This window comes from Hirundo rustica, chromosome 7, assembly GCF_015227805.2.
Source record: "Hirundo rustica isolate bHirRus1 chromosome 7, bHirRus1.pri.v3, whole genome shotgun sequence".
NCBI classification, from domain to species: Eukaryota; Metazoa; Chordata; class Aves; order Passeriformes; family Hirundinidae; genus Hirundo; species Hirundo rustica.
In genome coordinates this window covers 3,847,219-3,869,401 of record NC_053456.1, presented here as the reverse complement: position 1 = coordinate 3,869,401, position 22,183 = coordinate 3,847,219, and the positions used below count along the sequence as shown (strand labels likewise).

Sequence of the window (22,183 nt, the reverse complement as noted above, 5' to 3'; positions counted from 1 at the left end):
CCCAAATTAAATGGAAGGGGGGAGAAAAAAAGTTTTTAAAAGTTACTTGAACCTGTTTGGGGACAGAAAACACAGTGGAGATGACAGGAAAAATAATCTATATATATATCTGCAGAGTCCTGCAGCTAAGATGGCAAACTAAAGTGAAAAAATATGTAAGAACAATAGGTTTGTGTCATATTAAAATTAATGTCCCTGTTGTGTCCCGTAGTACTGCTTAATGTCACTGTTTCATAACACTAAATATGAATTTCGCAAAAACCAAGAAAGTTTTTCTCACTTCTTAGACTAGAAATTTATCCCACTAAAGAAGGTGATAGGGCATTCAGTGGAATCCCATGGTTTTCACTATTATTGGGTCTTGAAACGTGAGCTAAGTACACTGAGAAAGTCTCTATTAAAGTAGGAGTTATCTCCATATGCACATGCACACACACCTTTGTGTTATCACATTTATATGTTGGGCAGATATGCAATGCTAAGAATTCAGAGAGCTGGTGTTGGATAGCTGTGTGAATACTTATCTTCCAAGAGAGCCCCTGGGTTTTCCACAGAGCCGTGGACTGCAACACCCAAAGGTGTCTGATAGTGTGCCTTGGACTAAAGAATCTACTTTTTAAATGTTTACTCCCTCTCAAAGATAAGAAGCAAACACAAACATGCCTACAATACAAGGTGACCACTACCAACTGCAAATTAGAGCTCAGACCTTAGAGCAGGGTGCTGCTGGAAACTCAGACCCTCTGTGTTTTCTGTCCCCAAACGGGTCTGATTTCTAACTGCAGGACACACATCTGTGCTATGCAACAGAACAGGGGCTATCAAGTGCCCCACTGATATTTCTTTAGCTGCTGGTGGAACAGTAACAGCTAAACTCTTCCTTGGCATCCCTCATTTCCCAGCCATGTTCAGGAGCTGGAGGATGCGTCCATGGAAAGTTGAGTAGGACCTGATCCTGGAGATAACAGGGATAACCTTGAGACCTCTGAGGCTGGACAGAGCAGTGTCAGTTCATCAAGTAATGGATCTGTTATAAATGGTGTTTGGCCCATCTGGACTCCTCAGCTACCTCTAAAACCAAAAAATTATGGAAGAAGCAGTTCTGTGACTTTCAATTTGCATCCTAAATGCCCCTATTCCACCTCAAAGTTCCTATGCCAGACATTACCATTAAAAAATGGAATAAAAATTCCCTTTTGCCAAGCAAAGGTGCTGCAGACTAGAAAATACAAACTCCTTACCCATTTTGGTTGAAAATTTTGTTTGTCCACATGTACAGTTCGTCCACTTCCAACTGCTCAAAGTCCAAATAGAAGCAGCGCTACTCAGGATGGGGAGGTGACATTACTGGGATCTAATTTAATCTCTCACTATTGTGAAAGAAGGGAAAATATTTGTCCCCACTGTGCACTAAATTCTGTTTAAAATCAGCGTTGGGAACGAGGGATGTTTGGAGAATTGTAGCTGTCCCTTATCTTTAACCACAGTTCCTACTGGTGGTGCCAGTGGACCTGAACTGGAAGTTCTGCACGTTCCTAAAAGGACACTGGACCCCCCAAAATGCAGTTTCCTTTAGTGTTCCAATGCTGCTCAAAAAACACAGGCACAATGTTGGTGATGATGGATCCCCAAATGAAGCAGAGTTCAAGCAAAGTGGGAGGATTTAGCAAAATGCATAAATTTCTTGTCTGCTACTGTCTGTAAGAGTCAGATCTTTAGAGTGAGCCTAAGTCACAGCTGGCTTCTTCTGGAATGGTTTATGCTCTTGACCCTCCTCGGCTGTATAGCCAATAGGGAGTTGTCAGGCTACATGTGTTTTTAAACTTCTTTTCAGCTAAATCAGAAATCCAAAAGCAAAATACAGCTCTCAGCAGTATCATGTGGAGCTGTGACACTCCCTGGAGGGCTGGGGTACATAAACCAATGAATGGATTACAATGAGGCATAAATGTAGTATTTTCATCCATGACAGATATAATCTCGAGCCTGTATTTTTCATGTTACTTAACTCTTTCAGAACATAATGTGTGACAGAAAATGTCTTATAATGCACATTGCAGTAAATATCAGTCAAGTATGCTTTATTGCTGAGCTCTACATGTTTCCAGAAGTTAACAGGCACAGCTGGGATATAAGAAATGGCAATGTTGTATATATTTCTTGAACATACAAAATACCTTGGCTCTCTTCTCCCCCACCCTCCACATTACATCCCCAGCTGTTCTGATCATGTCACACAGTGGATGAGCTTTTCCATCGTCAGCTTCTCCTAAAATGATAACCTTTATTCAGGCTTTCATCCTTCCCAAAATAAACAGCATTATCCATATTGTCATCACATTCAAATTAGACTATCAGAGTGTGGCACGGAATAATAGAAATGGAAGGTGGTAAACTGCCTGTTGGTAGCTGCACCTAGCAGAAAATGCTCAGTACAGGTAACATCCCTTGATTTTAATATAAAATCTTAATATGATTTGCATTGGAAAGGACCTTAAAACTCATTTCATTCCACCCCTTGCCATGGGCACGGACACTTTCCACTATCCCAGGTTGCTCCAAGCCCTGCCCAAACTGTTCTTGAACATTTCCAGGGACAGGGACAGCTTCTCTGAGCAACCCATTCTAGTGCTTCACCACCCTTGATCACTCTTGGTTAGCATGAAAAAAATTGTACTTGATAAAGTAGCAAAAAGCCAAAGAAATCTTATTTTAGCTCGGATGAATTAGGGACTGGTCAGAGTGGACCTCCTAACCCGTACATGAGAAGCGGTAACTGCTGCAAATGAAAGGGAATAGGAGAGGTGAAAGAGGTATTAAAAGAGAAAACAAACATGTAAACAAGACAGAAATAAGCATTCCCAAAATTAAACACTAATGCATTACAGAGAGAGAACAGCTACTTCCAAACAATTTTGGCAATTTCAGATATTGTACTGTCTTACATGAAGACAATGTTATTTCCTTTTAAACTGCTACTCAATTTAAACCAGCAAGCTGATGCGTGTACTTGAGGTCTGTATTTGGTAAGCGTTTTTTCCCCTTTAGCATAAACCTTGTTGATTTAAAAAGTGAACAAAGATGAATCAGGTGGTAAATGTATTCATGTAATCATTTTCATTAATAAGCTGTTATAAATAATAGAGGGAAGGTTTTAAGTGTATAATTCTCTGTCGCACAATTGAGATTTTTCCACATCTTCAGCAGTAAGTTAATTAGAATCACCTGCATTTTCTTGGGCGGACACCAAATGGATTGCAAACAAAAACAGATTAAAATAGCTGTAGCTCATGGCATACAGATGACAAGATTCACAAAGAGGACAATCAGGCAATGAAAACCTCCTCTTTTTCAAACATTTTTAAAGGAAATTCAGCTCTTGTGAGTCGCTGTAAAAAGACGTTTGTAAGTGTTTCGCTGAAAGACTAGAATGGCTTTGTTTCTGATCCCATGATGAGTGAAAGAAATGTTTAAGAAAGATCACTTTTCAGAGAGATTCAGACTGAAATGTGATGACTGTGATTCAAGCCAAGCCAAAAATTACAGCTCAGAATTAAAGGGGATGGACGTGGCTTGGGAATCCATTTTCCCACATTCCTGAATCTCAATCATCCCAGCCAATGTTTAAAAGAAAATACAGTGGAAAGCAATGAGGTCACTTTGTTTAGCTGCAAGAAGCAGGACTAGCAGAATGGCAAAAGTATATATTGGGGGCAAGGGCAAAATTACAGTGAGCACACTGCGTGTTTGCCAGCTTCATTCAAAACAAATAGTCTCAAAGCTTAGTTTAGTTTCTCGTTACAGGCAGCATCCTGAGGAAGCCCTGTTGTTCTTGGGGCTTTTAAACCATAAACTTCTTGAATGTCAAAAACTAGCAAAATAGAGAAGAGGGCAGAGGCAGAGCAAGCTTGATTTGGGTGTTAAGCCTCGTGTAGCAGTGAACTGTGTGCTCATTTAAATTACACTTGCTTTGTACTCTCGCTGCCCTTATTTATTTGTGTATAAATATCTAAGTGGAAATTCTACTATTGAGTGATATGAAACAGAATGAGCTCTATCCTCCATCATTTTCACTTGTTACTCAATCTCAGCGTGTAATGCTCATATTCAGTGTTTTAATTGCTTCCATTAAACAGTTTCTATAGGTTCTTGAAAACAATAAGACCTTAGTCAAGTTTTTCTTTTTTCATTGCATCTTGGAGTTATTGTTGCAAGAAAAAATGAGTTCCTCTTTTTATGCTGGAATGCCCCTCATCTTCTTGATATTATTGCATCAAACAAAGAATTATTTCTTTTCAGCTAATTTCCTAAAGAGATTCACCAAACCTCATGTCAGACACCTCCAATAGAGCTAGTACAATATTCCCTCTCCTTTTCCCCACCATCTCTGCCTTTACTAAGTTCTAAAGCAGTGTTGGATTTCTACTGATCATAGAGGAAAGAAAATCTTGTTGATGCTACCTTGAATTCAGGCTTGATCTCACAGGTCTTGCAGCTAGGCAGTGCTGGAAGGAAGTCCAGTACCTTCAAATCCTATAAAATGTACAGATGGAGAGGACATTTCTCTGTCCTCTCTTTAACAGGAAGCAGCAAAGTTTTATTTTACGTTTCATGTTATTTGCTTTGCTATCAAGCACAGTGTTTTACTACAGATCCTCTTTGTAACCCATGAAGGGGTTCAGTCTCATCCTTGCTTCTTTGATACTCCTTTATAATTCAAGGGATTTCGTTAGCCCTGTTTGTTGTAGCACAGAGCTCAGGGATAATGTTCAGCTCTTTATTTAAAGAAAATCTCAAGTCCTTTGCAGCCTAAATCCAGAGTGTTGGATGTACCATGTGTTTCTCCATACTAAGCCTGATTTTGCCAGACTGTGGCTGTTAAAGGTAATAGTTCAGATTTTCTGATTTACCAGTCCTTCTCATCATTTAATATCTCCCTGACCTTTGTGTCATCTGCTTATTTTGCCAAGGGAATTTTTTTCTCTCCTTGTCCCATCTCTGACAGAGGTATTAGATGGCACTGGATGAGAGCTCCGCTCTCGAGAGCTCTGCCAGTTCTGACCTTGCTAACTGATATCTCCCATTAACCACCACATTTTGCGGTCTGTCACCGAGCCAGTTTTTAATCCATGTAATATATGCCCTGTTAATTCTATAGAATGCAAGTGCTTAAATCAAAATGTCATGTGGTCCTAAGTCAAAGGCAGCACGGAAAGCCAAACACACTATTTCAACACCATTGCCTTCACCAACCAGACCTGTCAATTATTCAGTTCTATCAAAAAGTGCAACAAGTTTTCTAGACAAAACCCTGATTTCCATGAAACCCTGCTGGTTTGGATTAATGATATTTTGTTATGAATTATTTGTTCATAGTGTCCTGAATTAATTATTTAAGTAGACTGTCTGAGACTGAGGTCAGTCTAGCCAGTCTCCAAGAGCGTCGCTCTTACTGCTTTTACAATATCAGAATAACTCTTCAGCCTTAGTCATTTCCAAATATTTCTCCATAATTTGTTTCCAAATGTGAGGCACAAGAACATCATGGCCACCAATGAAAATGGATGCTTTTTACAACACTGGTTATCTTTTTGTCCTTCAGGTTGACTTCCAATATCATTCACTCTTTAATCTCCTAGGCTCATTTAATCTCTATCTGATAGAAGTCTCCGACATGACATTTTTGTGGCGCCCATTTTCATGGTAGCCAGGCACTCTCTCTGGACAGGGAATAGACCTGTTTCCCTATCAAATGATGATATTCTGCTGCTACACTGCTGGGATGATTTAAGCCTCAAAAATGTGATAATCTGCTGGGAGGAGAATAAGAAGGGGGTAAAAAAACTCCAGCAGTGTTGTCCCATCAGAGCAGAGCCAACCCCAGTGTCAGCTCCCAGCCGTGCTCCAGGAGCTTTGGGCATATACAACCCTGCCCTCTGCCGCACCAAGAAGCAGGACAGGGATGTCAGCAGCACTTTCTTAGGTATAGCCCATGGTTTTCCATGGTTTTCATCACTTTCACCTCTGATTTCCATAGCTACAATCAAAAAATGTTATTTTTGCTCACACATTCACCTGAAACTATGGGATCATTTTGTCACCCTAAGAAGATACAGATTTTAGTGTCAAATTTTGGTGTGTTAGGCTCATTCTTTGCTAGCCCTCATGATCTTCCTTCTACTGGAATAGACATATTTTTGTGAAATTTTATTTTTGTTGCACTTTGTTTTGGGTTTTTCTCATCACATTATTGTGACGTGGATGTATTTGCTGCATTCACTCATTTCTACTTTTTTAAATGATTTCTTGCCTCACTTTTGTGCCCTTAGTAAACTTTAAAAAAAATTGTTTATAAATCAGATATTTATGGTAAGATGCATATGAAAACACGAGGAAAGAATTATAGTTTTAGGGAGAACATACCCTGATAATGACCTCTTAAATATTTGTAAAGATAGCCCTGGGCATCTGAGCCCACAAAATAGTTTATAATACAACAGCTTGATTGCATAATGATACTTTAGTTTTAAAACGTATGATCTTTCTGTTTATGGGAAGGCATAATAGGCTCCTTTGAAATACAATAGTTTTGCCCTGAACATAACTGATTTTAAATGAAAGGACTAACTAAAGAATGCCTTTCTTCAAGTTTGTACTTCACTTTGTTGTTGAGTCCAGCACGATGGTTTCTTTTACAAAACAGGCCTGGGGACCACACCTATTTCAGGATACATTAATTGTGAAAGCTCCATGGGTTTCCATTCAGGAAGTTACCTAGTGCTGTTTAAAATGGTACATTTTGAATTCTAAATCTTATTAAAAACCAGAGAAATTTCTGCATACCACCACCCTTTTCTCCCTGCACATAGAGAATTTCTTTTTATATTCAGTTTGAAGATATCATCAAATAGAGATATAGATTAAACAGAATCAGGTGTGATTTGGGAGAGGGTTTTTTTTTCTATGCAACAGAAATAAGTTAAAACATTTAACTACAGACAGTTCCTAAATCACCTGAACTACCTCAATCAATATTGAAATCTAATATTTTAAAACATTTTTTTTAATAAATACATCACCTAAACTCTAATATTCTTCTGTCTGTTAATATTTCACTGCAACAACTGGGTCCAGCTCAAACTGGTCCTAGATCTGACACTGGCCTCAGTTCATTGTTACTTTTGTTTTGGATAGGAGTGCAAGAAATGTTTTAAATAAATATTCTTCTAAGATCTCTTGTGCAGTACAAAGAGACTAAACTTTCATTATTGATCATGAATCTCAGCCAAGCCTGAGTCCAGTCTTCTAACCTAGTCAGGAACACCTGTGTAATTTCTTTAAAATAAAATAGTTAAAATTTGCTATTAGTTTGCCAGCTGAACTGATGTGTTGTTGAGTAAGACCTTTTCTCTAAATTTCTTATGCCATTACAAAATTCAGTGTGGAAATCATTATCGTGCTTTTGGCTATAATTTCTAATTGTGGGTCCATCTTGTTCTCAGGTTCCTCATTAAAACAAACAGAAACAGAGTTGGAGACTGGAATATAAAGCAAATAAAATATTTGTTCTCCTTTAGGGCAAAATCCAGTGATTCTTCCCCGATAAACTCCACTACAAAACAAAAAAGGTCATCCTATAGTGAACTAAAGTTGACTTTATTACAAGTAATATTTTTTTTCCTGAAAGTTTCCTTACTGTACTTAAACTCCAGCACCAGATAGGAAAGTGGGCAAGGCATTTGTTTCATCTTGTTCCCTAAATATTTATAGCCTGCCGTGAAGAAACACTTACAGCAGTGCACTGATGTTTTTATTCTTGATAGAGGTGCTCTTAAAAGTGAATTTGCTTTGAAAATTGTTCATAGAATCAGAACATAAGAGCTATGAAATATACTTTTCTCTTTCTTTTGCTGCCTTTCTTCTTTGTGCCGATTTGAACTTCCAAAGTAAGTTGTTAACAATCCAGCTAAGATAATGTGGTCATGAAAAGGATGTCCAAATCCACCAATTTGCATTGGTTTGGTTTGGCTTAACTTTCAAAGTTCTTGGAGCAGAAAGTTGATGGCACGTGAATGTTATAATCAGCTTGATTTTTTTCTGTATTTTTTTAATCTGCCATATTGTATAGTGACCAAATGATATGTTAATCAAACCTCATTTCTGGACCAAAATTATTTTTTTAACAAAAATAATGCACTTGTGTACTCCAGATCATGTTGCAAGATGTAATAGCCAGCAATTTACAACACAGCTTGTACATTTTCACTTGATCTGGGTGACTTATGCAGGTTCCAAATTGATGCTCTTAATGTGAGACTGTTTCACCCAAAGTGACACGGATTGTTTTCACTTCCATATAACCAATGAGGTTAAGAACTGAATTGAGTTAGATCCAAACAAAAGTTAACATTCTGTCTGGTGACTTGCTTGTTTGTTAGTTTATTTTTCCTTTTTAATTTCTGGTTTAGACTTCAATTTACATGATGCAATTCTTCATCCTCTACCACAAGAGTCCCACAGTTGTGTGCTGGGAATTATTCTCTCACTCTCCCCTTACTAAAACAGAATTAAACTCTTCAGATTTAGGTTAAAATTGCATTACTTAAACATTTTAGTAATTTCCATTTGCTCATATGTTATATATCCAGCAGTTGGATAATTTCCAAGATTTCTTGATTACTAAATCCTTCTTGATATCTCTTAAATAAACTTTTTCTTTATCCTTCTCTAACCAAAGGGAAGATCTTCCTGAAATGAATCATCAATCTCAGTATTATGTTGCAGGACACCCACTGGTGCAGGGTAGAAAACTATCTAATGAAACACACAGAGAAACACAGAATTATTATAAATAATCAGAAAAAAAAAAAATTAAAATAAGTTTTTTTAAATGCAAACCAATTCAGGATATTCCTGTCAGGATAGGCACAAAATGAGAAATGTATTTTGTAAAGGGACCAAACAAACATGCAAACACATGAAAGATTTTATTTGGTGTCAGTCTGCATCAAAAGGAAAAGTGATTTTTTTTTCAAATATTTCTAGATCAGTGAGAAATGCCTCCAAACACTTGAGTCCACTCACCATGGTACTCGTGTACCAAGGCATGGTGCAAGTGTCAATGGAGACTTGAACCTCAGCTTCTTCTTCAAATGTTGTCACAACTGGGTTTCTGGGTTTTTCCATTTGTTTTTATTCTTACCTATACCTTCAGATTTCTTTTTCCCCTCACCTCAAATTGGAAAACTATTCCCCCTAGAAACATTGTCAGGGAGCATTTCCTGAAAATTTTGGGGTTTGACAAATTAGCGTTTTCCAAGAGAGAGGCTTCCTCTGAAACTGCTTGCCAAAACCTAATTAAAACTTGTGTTCCACAGGATGAGTAGCCTTTAAACAAAAAAAAAAAAAAAAAAAAAAAAAAAAAACCTGGTTTGTGTAACTTCTCTTGGCTTCTTATATACTTGCAAGTTTTAAATGTGAAATGACAATGTATGTTTTAGTGGGTTTGATTTTTATACACCCAGATTGGGCTGGTGTTGCACCGCAGTGAATTCTCCCGGCAAGTGAGAGCAGTTCCCCACGTGCTTTGAAATGCTACAGCTATGCAACAGGGGCTGGAAGTGCTATTTTAAACACCCATATCAGCAGAGCTTGCTGCAGGAGATAATATGTCACAAAAGGGAGCATGACATCTAGTTTCACCTAGAAGATAAACCTTGAGTAGATATGCATGGAGAAACAAGGCTGTCGGGTTGTCCTTGAAAAGAATGGCCTATACAAATGAAGAAATGTACTCCAGGGCATATGCTACTTGGGATATTTAATTTCATCTTCTAACCTGTCTGATCCGCTATGAAGAATATAGCAGAGAAAGGGGAGTTGTGTGGAGTCTCACATACGTCATGATTTCAGGGTGGGCACCTCAGTGCTTTATTCTCAGAAAGGTCAAAGCCTCAGAACTTCATGCCTGAAAAGCCCAGAGCCCAGACAGAGAAGTTTCCCTGGCACTACTAATACAAACATCCCACCTTCGAGCAGGGCTGGCAGGGCACCGTGTCTGTCCCAAACAGCCCTTCTCGATGAGCCAATTACCCCTCGCTTCCCTGTCACACTCAAACCCCCTTGCAGAGCCGTATTCTGCTGACAGAATTACAAGATAATTATAGCTAGGTGTTTTGTATTCACTTAAGTTAATCTCCCACTTTTATTTTTCATTGTTGCTTTAATCAGTGAGGAGGCACTTCAGTTGTTGTCAGGTGGATTATTTTTCAGTCGCTCGCTGCGCTGCTCTTCTCCAGACTTGCGAGGGTGCTTCTGCGTTCCTGACAGACGTACAAAGAAAAATACTTCTATGATCTAAAATGAAATATGTGTTTCTTTTTCAGGTCTAGATGTTGATGGAATATACAGAGTTAGCGGCAATCTGGCAACAATACAGAAGTTACGATTTGTTGTCAATCAGGGTAAGTGATTCCTCCACCCTGGTAATGTTTTGTTTAGTACTTAACTGTCTCACATGACAGTATTTCAGAATCTGCTATACATTAGTGGCAGAGAATGATGAGCCCTGTTTTGGAAAAGAGAGGAAAGGGAAGGTAGGAAGATATTGCACAGAGGGAAATGTCAGCTAGGAGAGAGGAAAAAGAGCAGAGTAAGCAGAGGAAAATAATAGTTAAGTTTGAGATGAGAAACAAACAACAAAACAAATCTAAAAATACGGGTGGAAATGGAGACGTGAAATAAGGTGGCAAAAAGCAAAGCATATGTAGAAACCAAGGAATCAAAGTGAGGGGGAAAGAAAAAGATTAAAAGGAAAATCAGCAGATTGTTTGGATGTTGAAACTTAAACAAAACCAAAAGTAGAGCAGGGATCCAAAGGAAACCAGTGAATGAGAAAAAAGGTGCTGAAAAGAACTTAAAAGGAAATACTAAAAGTGGAGTATCGGCTCTGCCAAAGTCAGTAGAAGATTTACCGCTGATTTTGAAAACACTAAGATTTGACCCCAGGAAATTAAAGAGGAAAGATGAATATTTTGGGGACCTGCTAACCAGAATTAGAACCAGCCTGCATATATTTACTGAACACATTTCCACAGATTCTATGTATAATGAACATAATACCACAAATACAACAGCACATTTTTCACTGATGTGGCCTAAAGAAATCTAACATTGATCAGTAGTTCCTGTTACAGGTGTGGAAGCTGATATTGGGAACTAATAAGGATGAATGACAAATACATTTATCTCCAAATGGTTTACTACTTTTACCAAAGACTAACTCTCTCCACATTTAAAAGCTTAGCAAATATCATCAATGATAGTGAACCTCATGATATTACTTAACAAGAAAATAAAATCAAGTTTCTCAGAAATTAGGAAAAAAAAATAAAACAAATCTTATACACTTTTGAATGAATCAAGTATAAATGTGAAGCTGCTGCAACATTTTGTCCTACTTTTTATGATATTTTTATAAGTTATCTGGAGACTATTACCAGAACTGCTAAATATTGTGTATTCTGTGTGAGGGCGATAGCGGTTGGAGAACAACTTCCTCAAGCAGCTTGGTACTATACATAAACTAAGACTTTTGACTCAAATATTCTCATGAAATTGAGAGATAGGAGAGATGTAAAAATATTCCCACCTTCAAGCCTCCATTTGCATCTCTAGGGAAAATTTCAGGGGATCAGTAGGTGTTTGCCACCTCCTCAGCTGCTCCAGATCAGTCTTGTCTTCAGCTGAAACTGGAGGGTGAACTCTGGTTTATGAGGAATCAGTATTTATGCCAGTAAATTCAGCAAGACTGAATAAATCACCATTTACCAATCAGCCTCACAGTTTCGATTCATTACTTAGGTTCTCTTGAATTTATAATTGTTGGGGATTTGTGTGTCGATAATGAAGCTTGCCTTGGCTTTCAAATGACTGTGAGCTGTATTTTGTTTGGAGGCACACAAGCAAAAATGGGGTTTTCTATCCTTCTTCACTGCCTGAGCTCTTTGCTCAGGAAAAATCCATGCCATAAAAATAATGGTCCTGTCTATCATGTCTTGTGGCTTCCAAAGGTTAACATACTTGAGGTTAATATTACTGCTCAAGTTTTCACCTAAAACAGATGGGCTGACACTGTAAAGCTAGACGGAAGTCTAAGCTGGCTATTTGCAGCAGAGAGGGACCAGACACCTTTTTCTTCTGGTTTATACTAGTGTGAAAAATGAAAATATAACGGTGGCGTTAATAGCACATTAAAGCCACTCTGGCACTGGTTACTTAAGACGTGCAAAAAAACCTGCCTACTGAGTGACCAAAGGAAATTCAAAGAAAACTAATGCCCATGGAGAGCTATGTCATCACCTTATCAGTTATGATAAGCACTGTTTCTTATGTTAGTCTTTATTGATAAAACTGGGACATTCATGCAATTTATGTCACAATGGAGTGGATTTTTGATGGGCGGTGATAATGTCTATCCAAACTCCCTTTGCACATCCTTTAAAATCCTGTATGTGAAAAATTTTAGGCCTATACTTAGGTTTTTTTCCCTCAGGAAAATGCATGCAGAAATGCTGATTGAGGTAAACCCTAATGCCACTTGGCAGTCCCCAGAGGTGATCCCAGTGCCACGTGAGGGAAATGGAAGACCTGAGCATTGTAGCTCCCAAAGGATAATCCACTAATTTTTTTTTTTTTTTTATCACAACATTCAAGAGGGAACTCAGGCACAAAGGATAGCCAGCTACGGTTTCAATAGTGTAAACATCCTTTTTCTGTGCTAAGTAGGAACCTGCAGGGAGGAAAGAGCCCACTGAGTCATGGAGTACCTGGCAAACGCTGTGGGGAGAGGGGGGGAAACAGGATTTATTTATGGAGTGCTTGGGAGAGCATTCTCTACCCAATGTGTCCCAGAGCCTGATGTCAATTAGGTGCCGAGGTCAGCGGCAGTTTCAGATGGCTTCATGAAGGAAAAAGTTACCAGGAAAACTACAGTGTGCTCCCAAATTTCTTTTTCCCCATTCTGCTGAAGCTCTGCAGTGGGATGATGGTTAATAACTCAGTGTCCACACATACCCATCCCTCAGCAATTATTGCGACCTCCTTGGGTCAATCCCTGTACCTTCATTTTTTCATAATTAACAGTGGGAAAGGAGTATTTATACATATGATTTTGCCATAGCAACCTTTTTTTTTTTTTAATTTTAGTTAAAGTTTAATTTAATTATAAATGCAAACAAATGTTCTGACAAGACTATTTGCATTGCAGAGATTGACTGCAATCGGCTCTTCTACAGGCCAAGTACTCATTGGGCTCTTTCTTACTGCTTGCTTTGCCATTGTGTTACACCTACATTTAGAGGATATAAATAATATGGATCACACTGAAAATCATAGAAGGCATTCTAGGCTGGCTGCCATATCAAAGCTTTTTTTTTTATTAGAATAATCATTAATTAGAATATAGCAAAGCTTTATTTGGCTCCTTTTCCTATACTGCTAATGTCATCTGCAGCATCAAAAATTAAATGAGAGAACTGGTGAATATGAAAGGAAAAAGAAGCTAACAGTTGACAGCTTTATCATTAAAGAAGAAATAAGAACAGTAAAAATATAAAAAGTCTGTTGAAATTCTAGTTTTGGGGATGAAATTTGTTTGTAATTAAAAAAAAAAAAAAAAAAAACAACCAAAAAAAAAACCACCCCACAAAAACAAACAAACAAACAAACAAACAAAAAACAACAATACCAAAACAAAACCTAGTATATTTTTAAATTCTCTGGATATACTTTGTGTTTTTTTCTCATTTCTTGGGGTAGGCAGCTCCTGAAGAGGGCTTTGGCCTTGCCAACACGAGCAGCAGCAGAACAAACTGCCTTATTTACTTTATCCCTCTCACAGAGTTTTCTTTTTTCCTATAAAAGTCTATTGATATCAGACCTTTTTTGCTTCTGTGCAACAGGATTATCTTTTATCTATGATTTATTTTCCCATTAAGAGCTGAAAAGATCAGTTGATCAAAAGAGGACTGGGCTATAACATCTCTCAGCACTTTAGAACCTCTAAGTCATCGTTTTTCAAATCACTGAATCAAGGCTGTAGAAGCTGCTCGTACCAAACTGACATCAGGAAATTCGTACTTTTCTTACTCTATAAGCACTGAAAATTTTGGGGTTTAGAAACTAACCCACCAGGCAGCCAATATTTTTGGCTGAGCACCTACAGTAGAGCTGGAGACATTAGACAGAGATACCTAATCCTCTTATGATTTCTGTATTATTGGTTAAGTCTAAAAGTTGAAATGTTAAAAACAAAACAAAACAAAACAAAACAAAACAAAACAAAACAAAACAAAACAAAACACAAAAAGCCCCAAAAGAAACAGATTAAGTACTTGGAGGATTCTGCTGATTTTACACAATGTTTAGTAAGTAAAATCCTTTGCATGTGTTTATAAGGATATTCTTTTAATTCACACTTGTAGGAAGAGGGATAAAATAAAGTTTATGGGTCTGTTAAGCCATGTAAGGTGTGCTGGCAGTTCCAGGCTATGGGGTACTATTGAAAAGATCCCCTGTTCTGGCCCAGACCCCTGGGGAGGGTCTGACAGATGAGGCTGCTCAAGGTCATGAAGGCACCACTACGTGAACCTGAGGCCAGGGGAGGGGGTGCTTTTCAACAGGAAAACATGGCAGGGCTGGAGCAAAAAGTGCCTGAAAAACAAAAACAGGGAAAAGGAAAGACTTTCATACATCAGAATTTGTAAGTACAAGTGAATTTTTCTTTGCTTTGCTTGAAGCGGTTGTGCTGATTATAGAATCCCAGGATGGTTTGAGTTGGGAGGAACCTTAGAGATCATCTCTTTCCAACCCCCTGCTACAGGAAGGGATTCTTTTTGACGCCTTGGGAAGGCTGACCTGAAACAGAGACTGGACAGAGCTAGATAATAAAGTAGATATTTATTGAAAGGCCTTTAGGATACGCCTTGGGCAGGACAGGGCCTGGCCAGGGCTACATCCAGGATGGACTAAAAATGGTCACAGAATGGACAACTAGTTAAGAGGTCTTATATTTTTATAAGTTTTGGTCTGTTTGCATATTGAGGTTTAATTGTCTAATTACAGCTTCAGGTTGTGAGGTTCCATCCTTCTTGTTCCTCCCTTCAGTCCACCACTGTTTGTGCTTTTGGGCCTAAAGTTGTCCTTGGTCTTCAGCAGGAAAAGAATTTGTTTTGTTTCCCTGCTCTGTGAAGAGAGCTGACTAACACTGAATGTGAGGCTCAGAACTGAACCCCTAGGCAGCAAAAAATCTGAAAAACAAGAAAGCTGAAACTTAAGGCATCATTTTCACCAGGCCAGGTTGCTCCAAACCCCCTCTGACCTGGCCCCGCGTATGGGGGCTGTGACACACATGGATGGGGTGAGGACCTTCTTTGTGCTAAGCCAGATTCCTTGTCCTGCTTCCACACACCTCTCCTGTCAATCCTCCATTAACTCCATGCTGAAGACCAGGGATACCTGGTGAGGAACAGGAACCTTCCTTCTTCATGTCTCCTGTGCTAATCTGCTCAGTAGCTGGAATGGCATTCACTTTCTATGGCTGTCAATCAAGCAGTTTTCATGAGTACTTAATTAACTGAAAAGATTAAAAAATAGAGCTATAAAGAGTTCATAACATACTGCTGAAACACTAGGATTCTATCCCAATGCATTCAGGTTCGGGGAAACGAACCATGGAAATACAGATTTCAATACGTATTGGTTCATTCAGCAAGTGTTGGCTCATGCATAATACAAGAGAGTTCCTAATTGTCTTTATATTCGAAGCTTTGTTTGCAAAATGTTGGGTATTTGCTGTGCAGATGACCTTTGCATCCCGTTATTTCATTAGGAATACCTTAAGTGTTAACTGCAAGGCACCACAGACCATCCAAAGGTCAATGATTGTGTTTTTACAGCTCTGTTACTCTACTTATGTACCAAAGCAGGGGCAAATATGGGGATTTTTACAGAGACATAAATATTATGTTATTGCAGAGAGGTGTGTTCCTTGTGGAACATGGAATAGGACAGCCAAAGATATCCAAATACTCCTACTCTGAGGGGGAAAAAAGTGAATTTAGTGTCAACTTTCCATTACCTCACATTAAGAGAAAAGTAATTGGGGAAAAAAAAAAAAAAAAAAAAAAAGAATGAAAATATTTCTGTTGTTTCTTTTATGAGAATTTAGCAGGATATGATTCAGTTTAAGGGGGAAAAAAAAAAAAGTAAAGTCTGAACCAGAAATACGTGAACTGATTGCGAATATTTATTAACTAAATAATTTAATAATAAAGAAGATGCCTACTTGATTAATTGTTACAGAGTAAAAATTACAATAAAACTGTCTTGATCAGTGCTTTGCAGAAGCACCATTACTGTCTGTGCAGTTGTTTAACAAGGATTTAATTGGAAAGATAAGTGAATGCACATTTAAAAGTATTGTTAATTTGCTTTATAATCACCCCATCCTTCACAGTATTGACAGCACCAGGCACAAACCCCTTTCTCTTTTACAAGTATTATTTTCCATATGTGCACAATAAATTCTGAAGCAGTAATTGGAAATTTTATGGATTTCAACATACCTAGTGTTTTGAGTTTATAGGTGCCATATCCCTTCTCCTAAAGGTTGTTCATAGGTGGCATTTTAGGTAAAATCACTGCTTTTTTATTACCCATAGGTTTTTTTGGAGGTTGTGGTGTAGTAGTTTGTTGGATTTCGGGGTTTGCTTTTTTTTTTCATTTTGGTTTGTTTTCTTTCCTAAGAAATATCTAATTCCAATTTACTTTTCTTTTGTATTTGAAATATCAACAAAATCTTCACTTCGACATCACTTTTAATTTAATAAACAACAGCCGTCAGAAACAGTAATCTTCAATATGTTTATATTCCATCTGCACTTATATTTATTGTTCTAAAATGACTCGGATTAATCTAATTGACAAGTAAGAGCCCGGACCATATGAGCAGCTAAGGATGATACCTTTAACCAGCAGGATTCTTCAACCTAACTGACATGTTCTTTATCAATGAACTGGGAGGGAAGAGGAACAAATATTCAGATTTCTTCATTTATTTATTTATTAATGTTGCTGGTTCTGTGAGCTTGCTGGGACCATATGTCTGCGTGAGCTGGGCTATCAGGAACCGGGGTGGCTTCCTGGCTGGCTCTGCCTCAGCGGGCACAGCCTGTGGAGCTGACACCAGGCTGGAGCTGCCTTTGAAACAGAGCCTCCAGCTCAACACAAATGGGCTGGGTGGATATGAAGGAAACATTTAGGAAGGGGGGAAAAAAGAAGGGGAGAGAAGAGGGAGGCGGGAGCTGGGTGGAAAAATGAGAGATACGTCTTCTAGTCTTTATTTCTTTAAAATAAGGAAAAAAAAAAAAAGAAAAAGAGAGGGCCAAAAAAATAGCATTAAAAAAGAAAATTAAAAACCCCACCCAAACCAACAACAACAAAAAGTCGCACCCAATACCAACAGAACTTCCCATTCAAAAATACCTATATATTTCCATTGACCCCAGTATGTCCATTTCAAAGGCAGGCAGGGGCTCTGATCCTCCCCTTAACAAAGGCTCCATGGGCACAGGAGAGTAGGTCCTCTCTCAGCTGCCAGGTCCCAGGGAGCAGCTACAAACATGAAGGTCCAAGAGGGTTGTCATGGGCTTTATTTTAAAATTGCAGCAAGGATCACTGGATGAAACGGGGGACATAAAGAGGAATGGTTCTCTCTTGCAGTCACTTTCCTTTTTGTTTATGGGTTCTTAATTTCTTGTGTGCATACCTTGATGATATTTCCCTTTATCTATTATTTCCCTGGCTATCTCATATATCTTTTAGATGTTTTAGGTTAATGGTTGTATTTTTCAGGCATATATGAGTATCCCTAAAAATACATGAATGTGCCTTGGTGGGGGTCTAGCCTTAAAGCCAGCCTCCAGCCTTGGTGATGTTCCTGGTGTGATCAAGCACAGCACAGGCAGAAGTCTTCCTCACGTCTGCCGGCAGTTATTCATGTGACCAGTCTCACTGAGAAACCAGTAAGAGTGATCCAAAGTTCACGATGGAAATATCAGGCTCAGACTGGGTTACTTACTAGCTGAGAACCAAAATGTCTTGAAAGCCTCGAGTCAAAAATAAGTTTTTTTTCTTTCTTTTTCACACTTCCCAGGCAAGCACAGAAAATAAAATGGACTGAAGCAATTTTCAAAAATAATTATAAAACAGCTTGCTTCTGGGTTAAGACCTGCATATGCCAAGCTGTAGCCAAGAATTTCAATTTTTTAATTTTTTTTTTCCTAAGCTTTAAAACTCTGACAACAGAATACTTTAATTGAGCCCACAGTACTTGGTGTATCAATTAATATGTGCATGTTAGTCATGTAGGTTCTTCTTTTTCTCTCTCTGTTTTAAGCTACAGAAAAATTATTATATTTATTCAAAGGAAAGTGTGTTTTCTATGTCTTCCTCTTCTCTTTCCAGAAGGGAAGGGAGTAAACTATAGTGCTTCCAAAAAATGGCTTATAAGTACAAGGCAGGTACAAAATATAATGGAAATACTAATTTTTGCGATGAATGTTTAAAATTATTTTGTAAATAATGTACATTATATAGTAAAAATAGATAGAGCTTGAATTTAAATGTATTTCCAATATAACTCTTTTGTGTTCAGTGTGAAGAAAAAAAAAAGCAGACAGAAAAAAATATTCAGAATTCTAAGTCTCAGTTGCCCAATCTGCAGCTCTGTAAAATTTCTCTTACGAGTGGTATTGTCATGTTTTCCTTTTCATGTGCTGAATAAGCCAGTGGAATGGGGCAGAAGAGGCAGCAGGCTGGGTTAGTGCGGTCAGCCACAAACATACCATGGATTTTATGGCATGTATTGTATGATGAAGCATTTAAAACATGCCTTTTATTCCTTTTCTACCCGCAGCACTATTTGCGTTACAATAGCGTCTTGCTTAGTAACACTTTGAGAAGTTGAAGAGCTCCTTGATAACCCCTCAAGGAGTGTTATTTAGTTGCTGAGAAGGACTGGAGGTTTGCATGCTGCACTGAGGGATTGCCTTTTTTTGGGGGATGCTCATCGTTGTCATGGGTGACTCTTTGTTTGGGTTTGTTGTTCTGATAGCAAAGCTACAGGAAATGCCATTCCACAGAGCTCCAAAAAAGCAAGGAAAGAAAATAAATTATTGAGTCGTTGGGTGAATCAGAACAGCTTCCCACCTGTGATTTTTAGGATGATGGGATCATTTCCTCAGTGTGGGGGTTACCAGCCTCCTTTGTAGATAAACTGAACCAACTATCAAAGGTATTTTGCAGAGGTTATTTGTGCTTCGAGGAGATAGACGCTCTGGAGAACAAATCTGCAGAGCTCCCACTTATAATTGGTCATGCTCAATGTCTTACAAGACTGTGGTGTGGCCTAATATTCGGGATGGTTTCCTCCCCTGTGGTAAATATCTGTAATTCTGTGGTTTGTGTGCAAAAGTAGCTGACAAACGAGCTAGCAATGGGCCCGCAACAAAAAAAAGGGTGATGTTATATGTGGATGTGAACTGCGCTGGATCTGCAGGGTGGCATGGGCTGAGAAGCTGTTGCACCAGGGAATTTGGCTTTATTTTAATAATATTTGTGGTGTTCTGTGTGTTGAGTATTGGGGAAACCATAAAAATGTTGTGGTAGGAGCAACTGTTTTGTGTAGCAAATGATTTTTTGGTTGGAGACATTGGTAATGCATTTAAGTGTTGAACTCTCTTGGTCAAGAGTGGTGGGGTCCAAAACTGAAAACACTCACACTCAAATGTTTTCTTCACTCTGTGAGGGGGGAAAAAAAAGGAAAAGGAGAAAATCTAAAGTATAACTTCTCTGAAAATTAGAAACTTTTATGAGGAAACCTGTGTTCTTATATAGACTGTCTCATTTGTGTTTATATATTTCCTAGAATTACTAGAATTACATTACTGCTGAAAATATAACACTGTTCTTAAGAAATTTTCAAGTTGCTCACAGTGTCCTTTTTTATGGATTTAGAATTGAATACTCCTGTCTTTTTTTTTTTTTTTTTTTTTTTTTTTTTTTTTTTTTTTTAGCAAAAAATCAGTGGAATTTCTTGCATGAGCAAATTATAAATTATCAGAGTCCTGGAAAGCATCTTCCCTTTTTACATTCTTGGGGCATTTTGGTGTTGATTCAGTTACTTAATCACTATTATTTAGTGCCGCTTGAGAGCATGCTGAGCGCCAGAGTGACTCTTAGAAGGCTGTTGGGTCTACAGGAGAGTTGTGTCCTGGGAGATTGAGTGCTAGAAGATGGGTGAGATGTCTTAAAGCATTTAAGAAGCATTAGATGCCTGTATTTAAAGGAATTATTTATTGTTCTTGACTACACCATTGGCTTTTTCACATTAAAAAAAATTAAAATTGCACCATATATAAGTGTATAAAAATATTGCATACATATTTGGTGGGAAAGCATTTTCAAAGGAGGGAACTTTAAGAAATGGTGATATAAATTGTCACAAACTACTGTCCTGAACTAACACACATCATATATGCAAATGTAAAGAAAGAGACATTGCTTCCACCTTCTCTTCCAAGTCTTCATTTACACTTTAGATGCATTATTATTTGGGGGATTATTAAACATAATAATTTGAACACTTGGAGAGGTAGTCACACTGTATTTTAATTTCAAAGTTATGCATGATACCAGAGTCTTAGAAGTGAGAATGTAGCACAGCTCTCACTTGGGCTTTCAGCTCTCATCCGAATGTTAACACCATTCAGCCTGTACCACGCCTGTTGTCAGTACAAGTAACAGGGATTGTTCAGATCTCTCGAGATCAAAGGTCCCATTTCCCAACTCTACTGTAACAATCCGAGCCTAATCAAAGCCCTTCACATGGACAAACACCTCGGGGTGAGCTGGGAGAGCGATGCCTTTTGAAACCATCCTATGAATCCATGGCTCTAATTTCAACGCATTGTCTCTTCTTTGTGTAATTACCATTATTATTTATACAACATAGCATGGTCAAATTTTGAAATAATCAGGGTACGGAGAGTTGAATATAATGGAATAAATATTTTATACTATTTTTCCCCTTCTGCTTCAGAGCCAGTGTCCGGTTCTGCTAGTTTATGTTCCTTTTCTGTATTCCTGTTTCCCACTTTTTCCCCTATTACCAGCTGGCAAGATGTGGGAGACTTGGTTCATCCATGGCTTGCACCCTGGGCTGACACTGGGACACATGTGGGTAGGAGATATTTTGGGGCGACAGTAGCCTGGAGTTAGGTTATGCCAAAATCCTGACATAAACATCAGCAGAATCTAAGTATGGCATTCCTCACCTCTCCCTAGCTAAATAAAGGTGATAATAAAAGGCATCTTTAACCTGAATTTTGCAGGTTTGCAGTGATGTTACCAGAATTTGCCATAGTTGTTTTTATCACTCTTTTAAATCCCATGATTTATAAAGACTGGATTGACTCTTAGAAAGTGGGGGGGGAAGAAAAAAAAAAAATTCTTGCAAGAGAATTAGATGGAGTGCTTTGCTGGATTTGTACTTCTGGTAGTACACCAGAAAGATCTCCTTTTCTTACTTTTTTTTTTTTTTTTTTTTTTTTTTTTTTTTTTTTTTTTTTTTTTTTTTTCTCCTTTTCCTGGTGTAATCAGATAATTAAAAAACAAACAAACAGGGATTTCAAAACACATTGCCATCAACCAACATTATGTGCTTATGATACAGAAGATTGAGAACAACTTAATTAAGTAGATAGCAGCAGTGAAGAGGAGACGGATGCAAGGAGGAGGAGATTATTTGCTTTTGGAGGAACTTCTTTTGGCTGGCGTCGGGTGCCTTTCTAGAGACAGGGCATTGATGGAAAAGGAAAATCCAGGAGGAAAATGGCAAGAAGATTACATCACTGCAGAGCTAAAAGCTGTTCCCTGCTGTAAGAAAAGTTAGCTGCTTGCTCAGTGTTTTGTCCCAGGATAATGTTGACATCAGCTGAGGAGATGGGGTAACGGATTTCAAATAAGGAGGAAACCAGTACACAGCAGCTGAATAAATTTAGGTGGAACTGCATGATGCCAGACTGGAGATGTGTATGGGTGGGATGGGATGGAATTGATCCTA

General features: G+C 38.2%; 1 protein-coding gene across 1 annotated transcript in view; it reads left to right on the top strand.

Annotated features, from left to right (window-relative positions):
• Nucleotides 1-22,183, top strand: part of ARHGAP15 (Rho GTPase activating protein 15) — a 332,079-nt gene that overhangs the window by 216,009 nt on the left and 93,887 nt on the right. The window contains exon 11 of the mRNA XM_040069035.2: nucleotides 10,386-10,463. Within this exon, the coding sequence (XP_039924969.1) occupies nucleotides 10,386-10,463 (78 nt within the window). The remainder of the gene's footprint in view (nucleotides 1-10,385; nucleotides 10,464-22,183) is intronic.